The sequence below is a fragment of the Mycteria americana genome, chromosome Z (assembly GCF_035582795.1).
Source record: "Mycteria americana isolate JAX WOST 10 ecotype Jacksonville Zoo and Gardens chromosome Z, USCA_MyAme_1.0, whole genome shotgun sequence".
Lineage (NCBI taxonomy): Eukaryota > Metazoa > Chordata > Aves > Ciconiiformes > Ciconiidae > Mycteria > Mycteria americana.
The window spans coordinates 48,217,277-48,241,486 of record NC_134396.1 but is presented as its reverse complement, the minus strand read 5'-3'; the positions used below and the strand labels follow the sequence as shown (position 1 = coordinate 48,241,486).

Genomic DNA, 24,210 nt, shown 5'->3' with positions numbered 1-24,210 from the left:
GATTCAATCTGGACATCTTTCAACTTCAGAGGAGAAAGTTAATGATTATTTAACTAAATAATCTGAGGAAATGCAACCTTAACACACACACAACAGTTTAGATTCCACTATTGGATAAAATGTCCAAGAAATACATTAGAAGCAAAAAATATCAGAAGGAAGGAATAAAAGATCTTGTGAATGTCACCCCACATTGTTTTAAGATTCTGTACCCCAGAAGCAACTTCCCCTCCACCCCTCCCACCTCTTTATTAGCACCCTTTCTCTCTGAGTCAAATATCTTATAAACACATTCTATATGAACGTTAGGGAGGATTGCTTAGGAATTAACCAAGTAAGCAAACAGAGATGATGTCGGTAAGCCCCATATGGTTGCTAGGCAACAGGTAACCAGAAAAATACTGAGAATGATGAAAATGGTAAATGTGTACAACATTCACAAATACAAACTGTTTTAAATAGTCCATAATTGGCAGTGAAAAACAATTTATTAAAAGTATTTAATTTTCAAACTTCCCACGGGTCACAGTGAATGACATTAAGATCCAGTAGTCTCTTCTCCAGGTGAACATCAATATGTGGTCAGGGTACTGAAAATTTTATTGTTTTACAGTTGAAAAAAATTTCATTATTAGTGATCAAGATGGCCTATTATTGTATAATGTATAAAAACTAAAGGCCTACTTTTTGAGATTTGCTCTACCTGAAACATGAGATGAAAAGTGTATCAGTGACCCTAACAAATGTGCTGTCAGCCACCTAGGGCTTAAAAGCTTTTTATTTTCAGATTTATAACAAAAGATAAAGTTCCCTGTATGCTTCTCTTGTGCTACACCTCTAATACATTTAGATTAAATCCTATTGGCTGCTAACATGGACAAAAATATGAGGCAAAAAACCACACATAAAGAATACTGATACTCAGGATAGTCATCAATGTGTATCATCTTGACAGAAACAAAGAAAACAACATTGTCAGGAATTAATCATAGCACATTCAAGTGAGGTGGCCAGACAGGTCACTAGGCAGAAGGTGATGCAAACACACCTTTTATTCTGCTGGTAACTTAGCCCATTAAATTATTTTCCTGCTCATGGCTCATAACTCTCTACCCTAGTGCAGCTGCCACCAATCTGATTTAACATGTATACATTAATAAAAAGAAACACAACACTTTAGCAGTGAATGGACTCCAAAGAAGATTCATTACTTTGTTACCCCACTAGCGTTTCTTATCCAGTGCCTGAAGTGCAGATCGAAATCCATTACAGATAATGATTGCAGTCATCTCACAAAGAAAATATTGCCTTTAAATAGAAATGCTGCCTATGCAAAACAAAAACATCTCTTACCTGGGATATTTGTACAATAATTCAATAATTTAATAATAATTTCAATGCACATGCTAGAAACAAAACAAACCAACCCCCCCCAAGGCTAATGAATATAAGATCTTGTCAACAGCACCAAGAAATCCTGCATATTTTTAGGATTCTGTAGTCCAAGAAGGTAAAAAATTGTATGCACAAAAGATTTTTTCAGTGCCCATGAGACACTGGTCTGTATTTATATTAAGATGTACATTTTTAAATTCAAATCATGTAATATTGCCATTCTGTTATTTGGAGAGTGCTATAATGACAGCTATAGAACAAAAGTTATCCATGAAAAAAACAGTTTATTTCAATTCAAAATTTTTAAAGCAAACTCAGTTTTAAAACAGGACAGACCCTTCAAATCCTGATCTTGACTAAAATAAAAAAGGTTACTCTTCAAATTCTGCACAACAATTTAAAGCCATTATTTTCCTTCTTCCATTCCAGTGACATGCTGGACATGGCAATGCAGAACTGCGTACGGCACACTTATTTTCAATCTTGCACTTTGTGAGAGTGGTTCTGATCCATGGCTGTGAAGAACAGGCAGATAGCGGCTGTGATGAACACATGCACTCCCTCATAAAGTAGTTTTGGTGAGAAGACGCTCCATATGAACAGGTGGTAACGCAGACCTGTTACCAAAACAATGTAGATGGCAACTGGAATTGAACGCATCAGAGCGTAGCAGAAACAGCCGTGACCCACTGCCGCCGAATTCCTGGTAACAAAAACAGAAGAGTTCATTCTCAGGCAAACTTAGTAAAGACATCTGAGTTCCTCCACTCTTTAGCATTATTTCACAACACAAAGAATACTCACAGATCTGCACTTTGTGTTAAAAACCTGATTATTGATGCAATGATGTAACTAATAAAGCTTGTCCTTATCACCTCTATATCCTATAGCATGTAAGTATGTGAAGTGTAAGCATAGCAACTGTCACCACAATAAAGGCACCCAGTAGTTCACCTCAAACTTAGAAGGTTCTGTGCTTTAATATACTTTGTTCTAATTGTTAAAGCCTCCATTAAGCAGTTTCAAGATAGCTTCATCTCTTGTTGGCCTTCCAGTGCCTTTCCACAGAATCTGGATGGTAAGAGGCAGAGAAGAAAGACTTCAGTACTCTTCAAAAAGCTGCCTAACCTGTACAGTGGATAATCAGATGGAGTCTGCTCCCCTTCTAACGGGCATAAAACTGGCCAGAGTACGCTGCTGCCTAGCCAGTAACACTGTACAAACCAACATAAAAATTGCGCTGTTAGAAAACTTTGCCAAGCTAGCTAACATCACATTCTCCAGAGAATACCATATTCTTAGCCTTACATGAGCAATACATTGCACTCCTGTCACAGTAGCTTAGCTCAGCTGGGCCCACTGTATTGCAAGAAATGTCTGCCCCATATGTAACCTACATGGTCCAAATCTGCCACGTTGAGGTATTCTGGTGGGTGACAGGAGTCAGATGAAAATGGAAGTGAAAGGGTTTTCTGCACTTTGATTGTTCTCCCTCCCCTGAGGTGCCAACTCGCAGCAATGATGCTGGGTTGGCACATGTCCACTTTCCCCAAACCACATCTGCAGAGACTAGTTCACACCCAATTCAGATGCTTACCTGTTCAGATAAAAGGAAGGAATAAAGCTATTTCACTGAAATAATAAGCAGAACATTTTTCTCTTCCCATCAAAATTTTTTACATCAGTTCCCAAAAGAACACATCAGCAAAAAGCAGAAATTATTTACACTGAAATCCTGATCTGAGAATCTGTTGTGCTCCTCCCAGTTTTTAATTCTGATCTTGTTCCAAGTAATAAAAATTTAAGATGACTAGCACTTCTGTGAGATGTAAATCAGTCACTTATGACTAAGTAAGCTACAGAATGCAGTATTTTACATAAACCATTAAACTGATTATTCTTTAAATCAAAATAATTAGGATACAGTCCTGTTTTCCAGCAAAGTCAAGAGCAAAATTCCTTTCAGTGGAAGGAAGAACAGCTCATGAAAGCAGAGTTGGAAAATCGGCTAAGAACAGCAGGTGTGAATGTCTGCAAAACATACATTCAGTTCACAGAAAACTATTTCCCTCGCTGCTTAGCCAAGGAAACTGTGACTTGGGATTGAACTAGGCTGCTCCCTGCTTCTGCATAACTATCTTAGTCTTCAGTGAGCTTGTGTAAATAACCAGCTTTATGTTTAATAACTGATTTTGTTGACTAGGATTAAACAAACTGCAGTTCACTCAGTCTTAGCTGTTTTCATGCTGATATGAGTAAAAACAGTATTTGTAGTAGTTAGATGATACAACTGAATAAACAGAGGAAATGGGTTTTGAGTCAGACAGGCAAACAGGCAATTTTTAAACCATTAAAAAATGCACTTGATAGACCAGCTAAATAAAGGATATCAGTGGTTGTGGCTATCACATTTATTAAGCTCAATGATGGGATTTTCAAGGGAATCCTAAAAGAGAGAAGTGAGAGTGTCCACGAACTTATATACCCAGGTCTTTCAAGAGGCCTGCATTTTAAATTTAAATTTCAGTTCATATCTTTTTCCCTAGTTTGTGCTTACCTAACACCACGTTTAGTACCCTACTGTGAGAAAGCTCCTAATCGTAAATCAATAGTGCTAAAAATTTTTAAAATGGCTACTTTTTTAACTATGAAGAAACTGGCTGGAAGATTATTTTGAATCAAATCTGTGTGTGTTCATTTCTTTGGCTCAAAAATTAGGCAGACATAATATTTTAGATACTTGCATTTTATACTGGAATGAGAGCACACAGTAATCTTTACTAGTAACATTTAAATTCTGCATTTTCACATTATGATGACTAGCAAAGAATCCCCAAGTCAATAAGTAAATGGTACAATTCTTTCTGTATTCTGATACAGTAAAAATAATGAACTGTTTCCTGCTTATATAATACTTTTACTTCCAAAAGGTCTCAGCACTCGCTCCGTCTCTCAACAAAACATAGACACCTACCTGCAGAGGGAAATCTTGGACAGTTTCACACTATAATGCAGCGGTGCAATTTAGAGAAGGCAACAGAAGCACACTGTATCCACAAAGTTAAACTGTTAGGGGGTTTCAATAGCAGGATAATTTGGTTTATTGTGGAGCTGGTGTAAGAGTTCACACGCGTGTTGTTGCAGAAACAGCACTGGAATGACTGGGCACAAGCAGTTAGACCTATTCTGATGCTAAAGCAACAACTTAGTTCTTTGAGCGCAGCACCATTCTTTCTTCTTGCTTCTGCTGGGCACCCAGTTTGTGAATAGCTGAGAAGACTTTGTGCGCTCCTTCTGCTCATTCTACACACGCACAGAGTGACCACTGGGTACAGGGCTTCACCAGGCCACAAGGAACACAGTGGCCAGGGATCAGGCTGCTGCTGCTAACATGATCAAGACAATCCAGGTAGTTCAGCTGGTCCCCAAGTTATTCCAAAAGAAGTCACCCTGGAGAGCACAGAAAGCTGGCTGTGGCATGCCACTCATGTATCCTACTGTTTATAAGCTGGATCTGCCAGTAATGAAAAACCTTGCAACCCCTCAGTGCTCTTTCAGTGAAAACAACGGAAGATTACAGGCCCCACCTAAAGCATCAACTTGTAACTACTCCATACTGAACTGTCTCTGCAGCAGTTAACACCTTTTCTTATTTAAAGGAGAAGAGCATAGAGGGATGTAAACGGTACACACTACCTCCATGTTCTGACAGAATCAGCCCAATATTAAGGCCTCTGCATAATGCAGGATTAAAAAAAAAAAAGTTTCCATCCTCTAAGACTGAGCTTATTTAGCAAGTTAGCTTCTGGGGACTTTAATGAGAAATCCAAATGTGTTAAAGATGACAAAGTGTATCCAAACTTCATGCGAGATTGATTGCTAGATCCAGAAAAAACAATGCCTTCGGAGACTTTTGAAGCAAAGAACACTACAGATTCACATCACTGAACACGCCCTATTTAGACTGCAAACATTAAGTGTAGTCTAGAGCACATATTGGCTTTCAACACAAATCCTCTCTTTTAATTGAATATTTAATACGTGGAAAAATATGGCCAAGAAATTGTGCTATTAACAGGTTTTCTGCTTCTTTGGATCTCCTAAATCCTAATTGCCAATGTTTTGTCAACAAAGCTTTCACCTCTCAATCCATCTCTAAAGTGCTATTGAAATGGGTAATACAAGGTTTGTAAAATGAAAAAATTATGATGCCAAAACCATGAAAGAATAACAACTCTTTTCTTGTGAAAGCATGTCTCCCAGTTATATAGAATACTTGGCAGATGGTGGCACAAGTTTTGTAGTTTAAAAATCAAGCAAAAAACCTCCACAGACAGCCCTACAAATGCTGCCACAAGGAATTTTACAATACACTACTTTACATTATTCCAACCCTTGCTCTAACCCACCAAATTAAATGAACATTTTAGAAATATGCAAGCATATGAATGAGGAATACCCCAGGATTGTCATTTTTCTGGGATTGGGGAGGGGGGTCATGTCTGGAGGGTTTCAGTATGAAATGTGCTGAATCCTTGCAGCGAAAGTTATCCTCCAGCATTTCTGCCCTTTCAGCTCCTCTTTTCTAGCTGAATATCACTGCCAAGATTACCTCTTATTGGGGATACTGAATTTGCATATTTGAAGGCAATTTTTACTGTCTTAACATTTTTTACTGTATTAGTGGCACTTTTCTTTCTAGGCTTTCTGCAGGTTCAGTTTGCAAGATCTCCCTGTTTAGTCCTCTCTGAAAAATAGTTGCCACTTTGTTAATCTGTCCAGTATACATTAATAAAGGGTTGCAGTCAGAAACAAACCCTGTAGCACTCCAAGTGGCTGTCTGCAACATCTTAGAGTATCTACAATCTATAAGAAATTCCTCTGATCTAAGCAAATACCAATTAATTTAGCAGCAAGAACAAATTTGCTATGTCTCTCCCTCATGCCCTACTCTCACCTGGTATAATTCTTACAGTACTATTTTAGATTATAGCATACAATCCTGCATTGTCATGGAAAAACACTTTATATTTTTAGCAGATCCAAGGGACCAAGAGTCCTTTGGAAATTTATATGATCAACTCCGGTATAGATTATCAATCAGAACAGCAGTAATTCTATAGAGTCACAATTTCTGACATCAAACCTGATCAATAGAAAGATGTCAAAAAGGGCAGTTGCCAGCAAGCTAAAAGGGTTGTCAAGTACATTCTACAACCGTAGAAGTGAAGGAACTTGGGGATGACCATTGATTTTCCTGTGCATCCTCTTTCCCAGTAAGGAAGGCGGAGAAGCTACAACTACCTGAGCAAGGTCAAGTGTCTGTGGCAGTAAGTTACAGTGGAGTGTAGTATGTGTGGACTGTAGTACAGGGTTCAGCATGTTCTCATAAAGACTTAGCTGTAAAAGGCTATTAAGACTTGAAACTTCAATTCTCTTCATTTCAGTACCAAGAGCAGGAAAAATAGGACCATATCAACGGTTTTGCCTGTTTTCACTGCTGGCATAATCAGTTGTGCTGGGAGCTTCCTGTCAGAAAGAGAAGTAGTCTCAGTCACCCAGCAGGGGTAACTCTTCTCATTGGCATCCACTACTAGCTAACCTGCCTAGAATAGAGCTCTGTCTAAAACACAGGGCATATATCGATTAAGTTTCAGATTCCTTTTTCCCTTCTTCAGTCAGGCTTGGCCCCTGAAAATAGTTCCAGAAGAACTCCCTAAATTGGATACCTAACAAAGATTTATATTAGATCGCAAGTAGGAATCCAATTATGGGCATTGCGCCAGAAGATCTGAACAGCCACTCTGAATAGCTACTATCATCATTTACCTGCTAGGGCAAGAAATCAACTGTACCTTTAGTAAAGGCTTCTAAAAATCTTGGCAACCTAACTGGAAAGATGTCCACTAGATCAAATCCATCCCTTGCATGTGCACATTTCCCCAAATACTCATCCTGTGGCAATCAACTTACAAAGGACTGGAAACTCTCTGCTTTTCAGCTTGACTTGATCACCTTCCCTTACACCTCACCTGCCCTTACAGAAAAGAGAAAACACTTCACAACCTCAAACACCCTTGTCTATTTCAGGATTGCAGGCAAAGACATAGCTAAACTGCACTCTAGGTAACACAGCCATGTAATCTCTAGATTTCTTCACCACAAAGAAGCTACTCCCTTTCAGTAGGTACTTTGGACTCCGGAAACCAGCTTTCTCCATGTAAGCTACGATGGCTATTGATGAGTTCCAGCCATTCTTCAAAGACATGATTTGCATGAAATCCTGAGTGCTCTGCTTGATATGTTTTTTCCTCACTACTTCTGTGATTGGCCGTAGCAGTATATATGCGGTGACTGTTCCTGCCTGTTATCACTGCCTCAGGCTTTCCCATAAGGCTCTGTTCAGGTTAATCCTTAGCACGTGTTACTCTGTTCAGCTCCAAGAAAACCAAAAAAGTTAAATCAGTCTATTCCTGTTGACACTGGCCCAGACTTTAAAGCAACAAGGTATAATGAAATCATTAAAATTCCTAACAAGCAAAACACGAATCATAATTATTTCAAAGCTCAGCATTAGTCAATTTTCTGCAAGTATTCTTCCAAAATCCACTTAGCACTTCTGAAGACTTCAGGTAGAAAAAAGCCTGAGCATTTTACATCAGCATCATACATGCAGGGAATAACAAGGAAACTTATAGCTTGATTTTCTGTTAAGATGCATCTACAGGGTTTCCTGCCCACCTTTGTAAACAAATAGCTCCTCTTCATCATCGTAGCTAAAGGTGTAAAGAAAAATTGTATCCGACAATTGTTCTGGACAGGCAGGCTCCGAAGAGACTTAAAATAGACTGTTACCATGTTATTTAATTAAATTCAAACTTACCAGTTTAGAATATACCACTCTAACAGGACACATGAACAGTGTCACAAGGCATTTCTAGAGAGGTGAGGCACAAATTATTTAAGTAACGGGTAGGAAATTATTTAAGTATGGGTAGGAAACTGGCCAACAAGGCCACACTCAGAGGGTGGTGATCAATGGTTTTTACTCAGGCTGGCATCCTGTCACAAGTAGGGTCCCCCAGGGGTTGATACTGGGCCCCAGGCTGTTCAACATCTTCATAAATGATCTGATAATAGGATTGAAAGCACCCTCGCCAAGTTTTCTGATGACACTGAACTGGGTGGTGAGGTGGACAAATCAGAAGGGAAAGCCATCTTACAGAGATACCTGGACAGGCTGGAAGAGTGGGCTAGCAAGACCTGTACCTGGGACAGAATAACCAAAGGGCCCAGCACAGGCTAGGATCTGTGTGGCTGGGCAACAGCCTTGCTGAAAGGGACCTGGGGGTGCTGGTGGACAAGCAGCTGAACATGAGTCAGCAGAGTGCCACTGCAGCAACAAAGGTAAATCAGGTCCTGGGCTGCATCCGCAGGGGCATTACTAGCAGAGATAGAGATGTGATCATCCCACTCTACTCAGTGCTTGTCAGGCCACATCTGGAGTACTGTGTTCAGTTCTGGTCCCCACAATTCAAAAAAGGTGCAGACAGACTGGAGAGGGTCCAAAGGAGTGCCGGAGATGATCAAAGGGCTGGAAAGCCTGCCCTGCAAGGTAAGACTGTAGGAGTTAGGTCTCTTCTCCCTGGAGAAAAGAAGGCTCAGGGAGACTTCATCGCTGTACTTAAAGGCTGGCTACAAAGAGGACGGAGGCGCTCACTTCACCAGGTATCCCATGGAGAAGACAAGAGGCAACGGGTACAAGTTGCACCAGGAGAGGTTTCATCTCAGTATAAGACATTTTTTACAGTGAGAACAAACAATCACTGGAGCAATCTCCCCAGGGATGTGGTAGAGTCCCCATCCCTGGAGGTTTGCAAGACAGGATGCTAGATGATCTCATCGAGGCTCCCTTTCTCATGAAAGGGTGACCAGATGATCTTTCAAGGTCCCTCCCACTGTTCTATGGTTCTGTGAAGCAATGCTCTCTCTTCTGCACTGAGGGCAGACTCAGCTCTTTCTTGTATTTTTCCATTACAGTAACTATTTTTAAATTTGTGACTTAACTAAAATAACAGCTCTCTCCTCAAATTACTCCTGCCACCCCAATAACATACATATTTGAGAAGAACTTTCTTTTCAAGAAAAGGTGTGAGAAAAGAAGATAGAAAAATCCTGGATAAATGCAGAAAGACAGTATCCCTTGTGCAGTCCTATCCACAGCTACCAGAACCAAGAAGTCAGCTTACGTTGGCCACAGAACTGAGAAGGACAGAAAGCTAATGGCAAAAAAGAAAAAACCTGCAAATAAGAACTGTAAGACAAGGCCATTAACAGCAAAAAGTACAGGTTACATCTAGAAACATTTCTACAATAAAGAAGTATGTAAGCAAAAGTCTACAAATACGGTTCTCTCTTTCCAGAAGTGCTCCTCTGAATGGCCCTGCTCCTGCTTGAGCAGTAATATAAACCACTGAGAACCCAGCATCCTCATGCAGCCCTTACTAATTGTAGAGAAGAAATAAAGTTGGTACTATGCTTCATTCTGAAGATTTCTGTTTCAGAATTAACAGGAAGGAATATCCAAAGTACTAAAGAGAAAGGGGAGAAAATTCCTTCAGTGCACTGTGTATACTTCATGCAGTGTATCAGAATATTGCCCCCAACTTTCTTCACAGCTTTTTCTGGTGCAACATGCAGCAGATTCATCTTCACAGACTCATTATTCCTTGCCGTGCAATGAGATGACTTCTGGGATTATGCAAGGATAGTCTTAGTGAGCCCAATCATACATACTTTTTACTTTGGCAAGTTTATAGGAGTGTTGGGCTTACAAATAATTTGATGAAGTTGAATAATTAAAAAAACCAATACTCAACGTTAGCATAAAGATTGTAGAGCCCCACATGCTTTCTCTTGCAAGCAAAATGGATTACAGCAGGATCTGTAAACCCATACACTAAGATCCCTGCAAAGGATGAGACAATGCTAATACCATGAAGCACAAAAGGAACAGTAAACAAAAATGGTTTCAGCTTGGCAAGAAATTAAGTGCAAGACCAATTTGATTTTTGAGGAAGATGTCTTGGCATACTAGCTGCAGACATTCTTCCTCACTGGACTCTAGCTGAGGAGAATGCAGAAAAATCAGCACAGGATTTTTCATGCCATAGCTTTGGTGATACTGTAATGCTAATCTTGGCTCTGACACAGAAAATGTAAAGATAAGCAGACAGATTCTTCTTTCAGAAGATTGCAGATGTTACTTTGCAGTTTGAGTATCTTCAATGGCCAAGGAACCTAAAAAGAAAGCTCTGAGGAAAATGTGGACATCACCTCTTGGACAGAGAGAGGGAGAGAGAGAAAAGGAGACAGAAAGAATGAGGGCAATAGCAAGGAAAAGGGAGAGACTGAGAGCAAAAAGGTGAGAGACGAGCAGAGACAGCTGAGGCTGCAGGAGGGGGAAGGCAAGGGAAAGAGAGGAAGCAGGAGAAGTGAGAGGGAGAAAATAAGCAAAACTAAGAGAAAGGGAGTGTGAGGGAGGAGACAGGGTGTGAGATACAGGGAACAAGCAGAGAGAAGGGCAGAGACAGGAAGAGAGGGAACACAGGAGAAAGAGGAAGAGAGAGTGAGATGGAGACAGAGAGGGAAAGAAAGGGAAAGAGAGTGCATGGGGAAATGAAAAGAGAGACAGGGAGAGTGAGAAAGGGAGAGACAAAAGGAGAGAAACAGAGTGCGAGAGAGAAGGGGGGGGTAAGAGGAAAAAAGGGAGAGACATGGAGAGACAGAAAGAAAGCCTAAAGAGAGAGACAGACATGGAGGGAGAGACACACAAAGGGAGGAAGAGAGAGGAGGGGCAGGAAAGAGAACAGGAAAGAGACAAAAGGCTGGGGGCTTTATGGAGAAAGAGTGTGAAAGCAACGGAGAGAAACGAGGAGATAAGGGTGTGGAGTGAAAAACAGAGAAAAGGGACAAGAGAGTGACAGGGAAGGGAAAAGACAGAAGGAGATGGGGGGAGAGAGGCAGCAACAGGGAGAGAGCCTCAGAGACTGAGAGAAAATGAGAGAGCGCTAAAGATTGACCAAAAAAGCAAGGAAAAGGGAAAAGGAGAAAGAGGAGGATGAGAAAGAGAGAAAACGAGAAGGGGGGAGAGAAAGAGGGAAGACAGAAAAGACAAAGACAATGGTATGCAAAGACAGCATGATAAAGGGAAAGATATCAAGAAAGGGGGTGGAGTAGAGAAAGAGGCAAAGAGGACAGAGAAAGAGGGACAAAGAAGGGGGGAGAATGGGGAAGAGAAAAGTGACAGAGAAAGACAGGTGAGAGGAAAAAGTGAGGGAGAGGGAGGGAGGGAAAGCAAAAGAATGAGAGAGGGAAGGAGGCAGAAAGAGGGCTAATAATAGGGAAAGAGAAATGGAAAGAGGGAAAGGGGACAGGGTGAGATAGACAAGGTGAGTGAGAAAGAAAAAGCGACAAGGGGAAGAGAGAGAAAAACAGAGTGGGGAAAAGACTGGGAAAGAGGAAAAGACTAAGGTGGAAAGACAACATGCATGAAGGAAATTGCATGTGCAAGGGAAATAAAAGAGAAGGAAAGGGGAGAAGCTGGGCAAGTGAGAGAGGGAGGGGGAAGAGAGTTGGAGAGAGAAAGAGGGAAAGACAAAAGAGCATGTCTTGGCATGAGAGAGAGATGAGGTGGAGACAGAGACCGAGAAAGAAGGGAGCACAGAGTAAGGGGAGAGAGGAAAAGAGACAGGAAGGCAGAGAAAGAAAGGGAAAAGAACAAAAAAGAGCACAATGGGCAAAGTGACATCGGGAGAGATGAGGAGTGAGCAGAGGGGGGAAGAGAGAGATGAGGGGACTGAGTGGGAAGGAGGAGAGAAAACAGAACTGAGAGGGAGGGGAATAAAGAACAAGAGGCAAAGGTAGAGTGAGATAGGAAAGGCAAAAAGAAAGAGCAAGCAAGACAAAAAGGCAAAGGGAAAGACAGCAAGTGAGAGGGAGATAGACTTGGAAAGGAGCATGCGGGATAGACAGACTGAATGAGAGGCGAAGAGACAAAAATAGAAGCAGAGGCAAAGAAAGCCCGAGTGTGATTGAGACACAAAAAAGAGCATATAGAAAAGAGTGAGAGGGAACTAAAGTGAATCAGGCAGAGGGAAAGAAAAGCAAAGGTAAGACAGCAAGCAAGAAGGAAAGGAGAGGGAGACGGAAAGAGCAACCATAGGCAGAGATCGACAGGGAGCGAACAAGAGACGACGCAGAAGCAAAGAGGCAGAGGGAAAGACAGTGAGCATGAGGTAAAGAGATCAAAAGGCAAAGAGACACAGTGGAACAGATTCGGATTGACAAGGGAAGAATGGGACAGCAACAGGGATAGAGAGAGCGAGAACAAGAGAGTGGAGCAGGCGAGTGAAGAGGAGAGAGTGAGCAAGGAGATAAGAGGCAACAGTAAGGACAGCAAGGAAGAGGGGAAAAGAGTAAGGGGGGACAAAGGGAAAGTGTGACTTGGAAAGACTGATTACGAGAGACAGGGAAAGAAAATAATGGGGAGGGAAAGACACCAACAGGTAAAAAGAGGCAGAGGAAAAAAGAGAGAAAGAGGAAAAGACAGTGAAGGGGAAAGAGCAAATGAGAGGGAAAGAGCAGAAGTGAGCAGGAGAGAGTGGCAGAGGGAACGAGTGTGAGGAAAGGGAGGAGCAAGAGGAACAAAGAGCAACAGAGAGAGGAGAGGGAAAGACAATTAGCAGGATAGAAGGAGCAAGAGAGCAAGCAGTTTGCACAGCAGTTTCTGGGTTCTCCTTTGGGAGCTTCTGGTGACAGGGTCCAAGAACACTGCAGGACTCCTGGGAACCCTCTGAGAAATTTGAGGGTACATGCTCCCACAAGGTAAGGACAAGGTAAGGGGAGCCACAGGGCTGTGGGACTGAGGAAGCTGCAGCAGTTTCTAATGTATTCAATCAGCTGCCCTTGACCCAGGGTGCCTGAAGCCTTCGTTACAGCTGCTGCCTGGTAAGAAAGGGTCAAGCACCTGTATAGCTGGTAGGCCTAGGGCATAGCTAAGAGACACAGCAGTTTGTGCAGAAGGGTGCAATGAATGGATCCTCATCTCACTTCAGACTAGCCTAAACATTCTCAGGCATCACAGTGATGCACCAAAGCACGTTCTCTGGCAGCTCTTGGAGCAGCCGTCTCAGATTGAGTTTTGGATAGCAGATGCAGGCCTGCAATTCCCCAGCTGCAGGGATTGCACAGGGCCACTTCTCCCTAAGGCTTGCAGAGATGGTCTCCTTTCCTGCAGCAGATACGCTGTTGTTGAAGAGCTGTGTCACCAAGTAGAGGAGTTATGGGAGGAAGTGAGCAGGCTTTGCAGCATCAGAGAGGATGAAAGAGACACATGGTCTTCTCAGAGACCCTATAGCTTCAAGGGCCCTGGACCCCAGCTGCAGTGCAGACACAGTAAAAGTCTGTCCCTAGCAGAATAGTAAGTGAAAACTCCGTGGAAGGCCACAGAAAGCCACAGAAGACGGTGACTTCTGGCACCAAGAGGAAGGCTCCTGCTCCACCTGAAGGCTTTCAACTATGGGACAGGTTCACTGTCTTCAAAGCTGAGGAGGATCTGGGTGTGCTTTTGAGAGAGCTTATAGGTAAGGATTAAAGAGCAGACCAGCACAGGTGACATTGTAATGCGTGCCTGCTATAGTCTGCCTGATCAGGAAGAACAAGTAGATGAGACCTCCTACACATAGCTACATAAGCAATCCAGGAGGTTCCTGGACAGCATCAATGACAACTTCCTGACCCAACTGATAGAGGAGCCTACGAGAAGAGGTGCTCTGCTGGACCTCATATTCACAAACAGGGAAGGACTTGCTGGGGCTGTGAAATTCAAAGGCAGCCTTGGCTGCAGTGACCATGAGATGGGGACTCCTGAGAGGAGGGAAGTGGGCAAGAAGCACGATCACAACCCTTAACTTCAGGAAAACAGATTTTGGCCTCTCCAGGGATCTGCTTGAACATCTTATGAGAAAAGACCCTGGAGGGAAGAGGGGCCCAATAAAACTGGCTGGTATTTGAGGATCACCTCCTGCAAACTCAAGAGCAGTTCATCCCAGTGAGCAGGAATTCAGGCACAAATGCCAGGAGGCCTGCATGGATGAACAAGGAGCTCCTGGCAAAAGTCAAACATGAAAAGGAAGCATACAGAAGGCGGAAGCAGGGTCAGGTAATCTGGAAGGAATACAGAGACACTGTCCGAGCATACAGAGATGTAGTTAGAAAAGCCAAAGCCCACCTGGAATTGAATCTGGCAAGGGCTGTCAAACACAACAAGAAGGGCTTCTATACAAGTATATGAATGGGAAAAGAATGCCTGGGGAAAATGTGTTCCTGCTGCTAAAGGCAGCAGGGGACCTGGTGACAAAAAACATGGAAAATGCTGAGGTACTGAATACCTTCTTCCCCTCAGTCTTTGCTAATAAGACTGTTCTTCTGAAATCTAAGCACTCACAGACCCAGAGAAAGTAGGCAGCAAGGAAGACTCACCCTGGTGGAAGAGGATCAGGTTAGAGAATACTTAAGCAAACTGGACATACATAAGTTCATGGGCCCTGACAGTATGCACCCATGAATACTGAGGGAGCTGCCTCATGTCATTGCAAAGGCACACTCGATCTTTGAATGATCATGGGAATTGAGAAGGGTGCCTGAGGACTGGAGGAAAGCAACTGTCACTCCTGTCTTCAAAAAGGAAAACCCAGGGAACAACAGGCCAGTCACCCTCACCTCGATCCCTGGGAAGATGATGGAACAACTATTCCTGGAAACTATTTCGAGGCTCATGAAGGACAAGAAGGTGATCAGGAGCAGTCAGCCTGGACTCACCAAGGGGAAGTCATGCTTGACCGACCTGATAACCTTCTACAATGAAACGGCTGGCTTAGTAGATGAAGGGAAAGCAGTGGATATAGCTTACCTAGACTTCAGTAAGGCTTTTGACACTGTCCCCCATAAGATCCTCATAGAGAAGGTAGTAAGTGTGGACTGGAAAAGCAGACAGTGAGGTGGGTTGAAAACTGGCTTAACGGCTAAGACCAGAGGGTGGTGAACAGTGGTACAAAGTCTAGTTGGAGGCCAGTGACTAGTGCTGTAAGGGTCGACATAAGGTCCAATACTGTTCAACATTTTTGTTAATGACCTGTATGATGGGGCAGAGGGTGCCCTCAGCAAGTTCACTGATCATACAAAACCAGGAAGAGAGGCTGATACACCAGAGGGCTGTGCTGCCATTCAGAGGGACCTCAACAGGCTGGAGAAATGGGCCAACAGGAACCTCAAGAAGTTGAACAAAGGGAAGTGCAAAGTCCTGCACCTGGGGACGAACAACCCCATCCACCAGTATATGCTGGGGGCCACCCAGTAGGAAAGCAGCTTTGCAGAAAAGGACCTAGGGGCCTGTTGGACACCAAGTTGTCATGAGCCAGCAATGTGCCCTTGCGGCAGAGGCCCATGGTATCCTGGGCTGCATTAGGAGGAGTGTTGCCAGCAGGCCGAGGGGGTCTTTGCCCTCTATACAGCAGTGGTGAGGGAAACTGGGTTCTCCACTACAAGAGAGATATGGAGCTACCGGAAAGAGTCCAGTGAAGGGCCATTAACATGATGAAGGGACTGGAACGTCTCTCCTATAAGGAAAGGCTGAGAGTGCTGGGATTGTTTAGACTAGAGAAGAGGAGGCTCGGGGAGGATCTTATCAAAGCATATAGATACCTGAAGGGAGGCTGCAAAGAGGATGGAGCTAGGCTCGTGGTGCCCAGTGACAGGACAAGAGGCAACGGGCACAAACACAGGAGGTTCCCTCTGAACATCAGGAAACACCTTTTTACTGAAAGATGACTGAGCACTGGCATAGGTTGCCCAGAGAGTTTGCGCAGTCTCCATCCTTGGAAATACTCAAAGCCATCTGAGCACAGCCCTCCACAAGAGGCTCTAGGTGGCCCTGCTAGAGCAGGGAGGCTGGACAAGATGACCTCCAGAGGTCCCTTCCAACCTCAACCATTCTGTGATTCTGTGAAGCAGGTATGAGAATGAAAGGAAAGGAGCAAGAGGGAAAGGGGGGGGGGCAGGACATACAGGCAGAGGGAAAGAAAGCAATTGAGAGAGAAAGAGGCAGAAGGAAAGAACAAGAGGGAAAGGGAGTGAGTGTCAAAAGGAACAATCAAGATTGAAAAAAGGAGTAGCAAAAGGTAGCTAGAGGGGGGAAGAGTGAGCAAGAATGGAAGAGAGGCAAAGGAAATAGCAAGCAAGAGGGGAAAAGTCATCAGGACAGGGAGGAAAAGAGAGCTAGAAAGGGAAAGAGAGACAGAAGGAAAGAGTGCAAGAGTGGAGGAAAGACAGCAATTGAGAGGGAAAGAGAATAAGAGAAAGAGGCTAAGCAAGTGGGAAGCTGAAAATGGATGTGAAAGAAAATGAGCGGGAAAGATGGTGAGTGAGAAAGTGAGACAGCAACAGGACAGAGACAGAAGGAAAGAGAAAGTGAGTGAGATGTAAACAAAGGGAGCAAGAGGGAATGAGAAGCAGACAGGAGAGATTGTGCGAGTCAGAGCAATCAGGAGAGAAAGTGAGACAGAGACTGAGTGAGGGAAGGACACTGGGCAAGAGATGAGCTGAGACAGGGAAAAAATGAAAGAGAAAAACAACACGTGAACACGAAAGAGATCAAGCGAGAGGAAAGGAGAAGCAGAGACAGAGACTGAGAGGGGACAAGACAGCATAACAGAGTGACAGGGAAGAAAGAAGGGAAGAGTGAAAGAGAGCAAGTAAGCAGGTATAGAAGAGAGCAAGAGGCAGACAAACAGAAGGAAAGACAGCAGCTGAGACGGAAAGAGAAAGTGATCAAGGAGAAAGGCAGAGGGAAGCTAAGTGAGTGGGAAAGAGAGGGACACAAAGGCAGAAGGAAAGAGACAAAGAGAACGGGACAGAAAGGGAGTGAGCTGGAAAGACTGTGAGAGGGAAAGAGAGGAAGATGGAAAGCGAGTGAGAGCAAAGAAAAGCAAAAGGCAAAGACAGCAAACAACAGGGAAAGAGAGAAAACAAAGGAAAGAGAGGGGAAAGCAAGCAAAACAGGGAAAGAAAGATGGAAAAGTAAGCAAGAGGGCAAGAGCAAGAGCAAAACAGAATGAGTGAGAGACAAGGACAGAGAGCCAGCAAGAGGGGTGGAGTGTGAGAGAAGACTAGATGGGAAGTGAGAGGGAAAAGGAGGAGTGAGAGAAAGGAGAGAGAGGGAAAGCACGTTGCAGGGGTGTTATTAGGAAAGAGTAAATAAGAGGGAAAGAGTGAGCATGAAAGAAAGCAATGAGAAAAGGGAAAGCACACAAGAGAGGGTAAGCATCTGGAAGGCAGAGAGCATCTTAAGAGAGAAAGCACACATAAGGCATAAAGACTGTGTGTAAGGTAAAGCAAGTGGGAAAACAGAGAAAGCTCAAGAGATGAAGAAAAAGAAAAGAGCAAGGGGAAGTGTTGCACAGGAGAGGGAAACCATGTACGACAGAGGGACAGCATGTGACAGAGAGGGTAACCATTCATGTGAAAAAAAGGAAACGGTACATAAGAGAGAGGGCAAGAACATGCAAGAGAGAGGGGAAGAGCACACACAAGAAACTGCATGAGAAGCAAGTACAATGTGAGAAAGGGAAAAAGCATGTGCAAGATGGAGATTTGAACAAGGGGGGAAGAGTACATGACAATACACACATAGGAAAGACAGAAAGCTCAAGAGATCAAAGAACAGGGAAAAGGCAAAAGAAAGGAAGCAGGAGAGCAAGATGAAAAGAATGAAAGACAGAGGGAAAGAGTGAGCAAGAGAGAAATTGCAATAACAAAAAACACATACGAATGGGAAAGTGTGCACAAGTGTGGATAACCACGCACGGGAGCAGGGGAAAGTGCATGCAAGAGAGAGAAGGGACACACAAAGAGAGGGAAAGCCCATGAGAGCGAGAGGGAAAGCATGTGAGAGAAAAGGCACAAACAAAAAGAGGAGAGCGTGTGTATAAAGGGAGGCATGGAAGAGGGGGAGAGCATAAGAGAGAGAGGGAAAGCATGTGAGACTGAGAGCGACACAGAATGATCATGTGTTCAAGAGAAAGAATGCTCAAGACAGGGGTAAAAGGGGAAAAGCAAGACAGAAGGGGAAGCACATCTGCACATGGCAGAGGGAAAACACAAGACAGAGGTAAAGGCCACAACAGAGAGAGAGAGAAAGCACATGACAGAGAAAGAAAGCAAAATTGTGCAAGGGAAAAGAGAAAGTGGGACAGAATATGCAAGAGAGACAGAGACATGCCTGAGAAGACATGAACACACATGTAAGGAAGTGTGGCAGAAAGAAAGAGGGAAAGTCCATCACTGAGAGACAAAGGGAAACCACAAGCTAGAGGGAGGAAGCAGCAAGAGAGAAAATACCAGAGAGGGAAGGGGTGTGTGAGAGAGAACACAGGCAAGACACAAAAGGAAAGTGTGCAAGACAAAGCATTTGAGAGAAGGGTGGGGCAGGGGAGAGAGATAGAAAGCACATCAGTGAGAAAAGAAAAGCACAAGACAGTGAGAAGATAAAAGCATGCAAAAGAGAGAAAGAGCATCGAGGGTGGGGGGGGTGGGGGTGGGGGGGTGGGGGGAAGAGATGGGAAATGCCTCCAAAAAAGGGAAAGCATGTAAAAGAGGAAAACAATACACAAGAAAGAGCAAGCAAGGGAAAACATGAACGGGTGAGATACGCAAAGCATGTAATACAGAGGGAAACCGTGAGAGAGGGACAGCATGAGCAAGGGAGAGACATAATGAGTGGGAGGGGGAGGCAAAGCACACAAAAGAGAGGTAAAGCTCAAGACTCCAAGAAGGATGGAAGAGCAAGAGAACAACAAGAGAAGAGTGACAGAGCAAAAAGTGCAGAAGACAGAAAGCTTGTGTGAGAAGGAATGCAAAAGAAAGACATACATAGAAAAAAGGCACATGAGATTGGGAAAGTATGCAAGACAAAAAGCATGGGAGAGTGAAAGGTGCAAGCACAAGAGTGGAAAAGCATGCAAGAGAAAGCAGGAAAGTTTGAGAAATTAAGATGGGGGAAAAAGCAGGAGAGAAGGAATGAAATGGTGAGAGTAAAACAGAGAAGGAAACTGCAAGGAAGAGGGAAAGTACATGAGACAGGAAAATCACACACAAGAGAGGAAAAGCATACAGTAAGAAAAAAGTGTGAGAGCAGGAAAGGCTGCAGAACCATGGGAGCAAGAAAAATTGAGAGAGCAAGCGCACAAGAGAGGAAAAGGCCAAGAAAGAGCAGAAGTATATGAGGGGGGCATGCAGGAGAGAAACCACAAGTAAGAGGGAAAGCACATGTAAGAGAGAGCGCGTATGTGTGCAAGAAAGAGGAAAAGCGTGCATGAGAGTGAGAGGAAATGTTGCAGCATACTCACAACAAAAGGAAAGCACGTGCAAGGAAGGGGTAAAGCATGTGAGAGATGGAAAGCCCAAGAAGAGGAAAGCACATGCGAGATGGAGAGAGACAGAAGTGCACAAAAGAGCAGGAGAGCGTGTATGAAAGAGAAAGCATGAGTGACAAAGGGAGAGAGGGAAAGCATACACATGACAGAAAAAGGCCATATCCTAGACAGAGAGGAAAACATACTAGATAAAAGGGAGAATATGCAAGACAGAGAGGGAAAGCATGAAAGAGTTGTAAAGAACAAAAGAGGTGTAGAGAAAAAGTGAGAGAGAACGCGAGGGAAAGCATGTCTGCAACAGTGTCAAACCGCATTAAGAAGCATGAGACAGTGAGTGAGAAAGACTGCTGCAAGAGAGAGGGGAAGAGCGCATGGGAAGGAAAACAAGAGAGAAAAACTGCATGCAAGGAAAAGAAGCCCCAGATCCCAAGAAAAAGACAAGGACAGAAAAGTGAGAGCGCATGAGGGAACAAGCAAGAGAGTAAGAGGGAAAGCCTAAGATGGAGTGAAAAGGCAAGCAACGAGGGAAAGAGCATATCAGAATTCTGGAGAGCTAATTCCAGATGCTCTGGAGAGCATGAGAGAGAGCGTGTACTGGGTCTGGCTGGGATCAAGTTAACTTTATTCATAGCAGCTCGTATGGTGCTATGTTTTGGATTTGTGATGAAAACAGTGTGATAACACACTGATCTTTTAGTTATTGCTGAACATTATTTGCATATCATCAAGGCCTTCTCAGTTTCTCATGCTGCCCCCCCACCAGGCTGAGGGTGCGCAAGAAGCGGTGATGGACACAGCCGGGACAGCTGACCCCAACTGACCAATGGGATATCCCATATGTTGTGCTCAGCAATATCAGCTGGGGGAAAAAAGGAGGAAGGGGGATGTTTGTGGTTACAGTGTGCCTTCCCAAGTAACTGTTATGCGTGCTGAGGCACTGCTTTCCAGGAAAGTGGCTAAACATCTGCCTGCCGATGGGAAGCAGTGAATAAATTTCCTATTTTGCTTTGCTTGCACACACAGCTTTGCTTCGCTTATTAACCTGTCTCTATCTCAATCCACGAGTTTTCTCACGTTTGCCTTCTGATTCTCACCCCCATCCCACTGGGAGGGGAGCAAGCAAATGGCTGTGTGGTGCTTAACTGCAGGCTGGGGTTAACCCACAACAGAGGGAAAGTGCATGAGAGAGGGAAAGCCTGCACACAACAAGGAGGGAGGAAAAGGATGAGAGAGACTGAAACATGCAAAAGAGAGAGAAAGTACAAGCAAGCAAGAAGGAAAGCACACAACAGATACGGAAATGGCACACACAAGAGAGGAAAAACATGCACTGGGGGGACAGCATGTGGGAAAGGGAAAGAATGCAAGAAAAAGGATGAGACAGTGTAACAGAGAGGGAGGTAAGGAGTGTACAAGAGGGGAAATAGCACAAAAAGCCCAGGACAGCAAGAAACAGCATGGAAGAGAGAGAACATGCACAAGAGAGAGGGAAAGCCCTCACATGCAAGAAACAGGGAAAGAGCATGACAGAAAGAGGAAAAGGGCACAACAGAGGGGGACCGCAAGAAGGAGAAAAAGGAAAAGTGCATGCAAGAGAAAGAGACAGTATGCATGTGCAAGAGAGCGCAAATGCCCGAGATTAAGGGAAAGAGCACACAAGAGAGGGAAACTACACAGAATCTATAGGAAAGCAAGCACATGAGAGAAAGAGGTAAAGAAAAAGCATGCATGAGGGGGAAAGCATGCAAGACAAAGTGTGTGCAAGAGGTACCCATGAGATGCAGGGAAAGCCTGAGACAGAGGAAGTGTGCAAGATAGGAGGGGAGAGTGTTAGCAAAAGAAAGTACTAGGACAAAGGCAGGCAGACAAAGCACAAGAAAAAGAGAGAAAAGCACATGTAAGATGTGAAGTGCAGGTGAAAGTGCAGACAGAGCAGAAAACAGGCAAGGGAGAAAGGGAAAGCATGATGAGACAAGGAGAAAGCACTTGTGATAACGCATGTGACAGAGAAAGGGTAAATGTGCCTAAGAGAAAGAAAGCAAGGGAGAAAGTCAGGAAAAGAGCATCCATGAGAGGGATGGTGAAAAAGAGAGAGGAAATGTACCAGGGAGGAAGGGAAAGCACACACAATAAAGGAACAGTGCATGACAGAGAAGTAATGCAGAAGAGAGAGAGGGAAACAGAAATCAAGAAATAACTGAGAAGTGTGAAGACTGTCCAAGAGAGAGGAACAGATGCATGGGACAGGGATAAAGCATATAAGAGAGGGAAGGAAACCTTACACGATAGGAAGAGAAAGCACACGAGAGGGAGTGAAAGAGCATGAGAGAGAAAAGTACAACCAAGAAGGGAAGTATTTGAGAGGGAAAGTAGGCAGAAGAGGGGAACATATGTTAAATGAGAGAGCTCAAGAGAGCATGAAAGTCAGAAACATTCAGACTAGAGACAAGAAAAGCCTGAGCAAACAGGAGGAAAAGCGCATATGATAACGTGAAAGAGCATATGAGAGAGAGGGAACACGCATGATAGAGCAGGAAACTGCGACTGAGAGAAAGCACATGAGAGAAAGACGGAAAGCATGAGAGAAAGAGAGCAAAGGCATGCCAGAGACAGAAAGGGAAAGCAAATGGCGGGGGTAAGTGCTCATATGTGAAAGTGAGAGAGAGAGAGAGAGAGAGAGAGGGAGCATGCACAAGAGAGGGGAAAGGTGCAACAGAAAGAGCAAGGGAAAGGTGCCAGAGAGGGAACAGGCACACTAAAAAAGAGGAAAGATATGAGAGAGGGAATGTATGGAAAAAAGAAGAGATGTTCATGAGAGACAGAATGTGCACATGAAAGAGGGAAAGCATGTGACAGAACAGGAAAGTGCACAAGTGAGTGGGAAAGCATGCAAGACAGCACGAGGGAGGGAGGAAAAGGGCTGCATGAGGGAGGGAAAGTGTGCCCAAGAGAGGGGAAGTACAAACAAGGAAGAGCGAAAGCACAACCAACAGAGAGAAAGTGCAAGAGAGTGAGAGGGGGAAAGCATGCAATAGAGGAAAAGCACATGCAAAAGAGGGGAAGCACAGCCACAGAGAGAGAAGGAAAGCATCCATGCAAGAGAGGGAAAACTTGGAGAGAGCAGGAAAAAACAATAGCATGTGAGGGAAAGACAGAGGGAAAGCATATTCACACACAAGAGAGAAAAGTGTACAAGAAAGAGCAAGGAAAACTGCAATAGACAAAAGGAAAAGCACAGGCAACAAAGCAAAAGCATGCATGAGAGGGAAAGCATGCTAGAATTTGAGAGCATGCACAAAAAGGGAAGTGCAAGAAAAGGAGAGGGAGGGAAAGTGTGAAAGAGGGACAGAAAGCATGAGCAAGAGAGAAGAGGGGAAGTGAAAGAAGGGGAAAAAGAGAGAGACAGTGTGCATGAGGGAGGAACAGTACAAGCAAGACAGACTGGGAGACTGTTCAACAGAAAGAGAAACGTGGTAAACGGAAAGCATTAAAGGCAGTGAAGTACAGAAGAGAAACAAAACGTGTGAGAGAGAACCCACAAGAAAAGGGAAAAAAGAGAAAAGGCACCTAAGAGACAAAAGGGGTGCAGCAGAGACAGGGAAAGCACATGGAGAAGAGTAGGAGACAAGGAAGGCATGCTAGAAGGGGAAGCCATGTGAAGAAAGCATACATGAAAGTGAGAGAGGGAAGTGTGTGAGAGAAAGAGAGGGAAAGGGTGTGAGAGATAAAGGGGGATGCACATAGGAGGAGAAGCACATGCAAGACAGGGAAAGTGCATGCATGCAAGAGAGAAGGAAAGCACACATACAGGAGTAGGAAAGCACACCTGTGGAGAGGGAAAGCACAAGAGAAAGCAAGCACTGGCGAGAATGCAGAAGAAAGGGAAAGTGCATGAGACAGTATGCACAAATGAAAGGGATAGCATATGAGAGTGAAAGCACACAAGACAGGGCAAATGTGACAGAGAGGTTGCAGAAGTGAGAGACTGAAAGTGTGAGAGAGGGCAATTGTGCGAGAGAGCTCAAGCATGCCAGGTTGCACATAACAGCACGCACAAGAGAAGGAATGCATGAGATGGAGAAACTGAGACAGAAAGGATGTAACAGGGTGAATGAGTCAAAAAGCTTGTAAGGCAGAGAGGGAAAGCTTATTCAAGAGAGGCAAAAAGCGTGCAAGAGAAGTAAAAGACTGTGCAGTAGAGGCAACGAGCATGCCAGAGATACAAAGTATGTGCAAGACAGGGTGAGTACTTGTGAGAGAGGCAAAGTGTCCAAGAAAGGAAAATACGCAAAAGAGGGAACATGAGAGAGACAGAGAAAGGGAG

At 44.0% G+C, this 24,210-nt stretch overlaps 1 protein-coding gene across 2 annotated transcripts in view; it reads right to left on the bottom strand.

Moving 5' to 3' along the window:
- Nucleotides 1-471: 471 nt before the first annotated feature.
- The window catches only part of PIGG (phosphatidylinositol glycan anchor biosynthesis class G (EMM blood group)), a 101,039-nt gene continuing 77,300 nt past the window's right edge, over nt 472-24,210 (bottom strand). For both annotated transcript variants that reach the window (XM_075526810.1, XM_075526811.1), the window contains exon 13: nt 472-2,098. In XM_075526810.1, the coding sequence (XP_075382925.1) occupies nt 1,873-2,098 (226 nt within the window). In that variant the 3' untranslated portion in view covers nt 472-1,872. The remainder of the gene's footprint in view (nt 2,099-24,210) is intronic.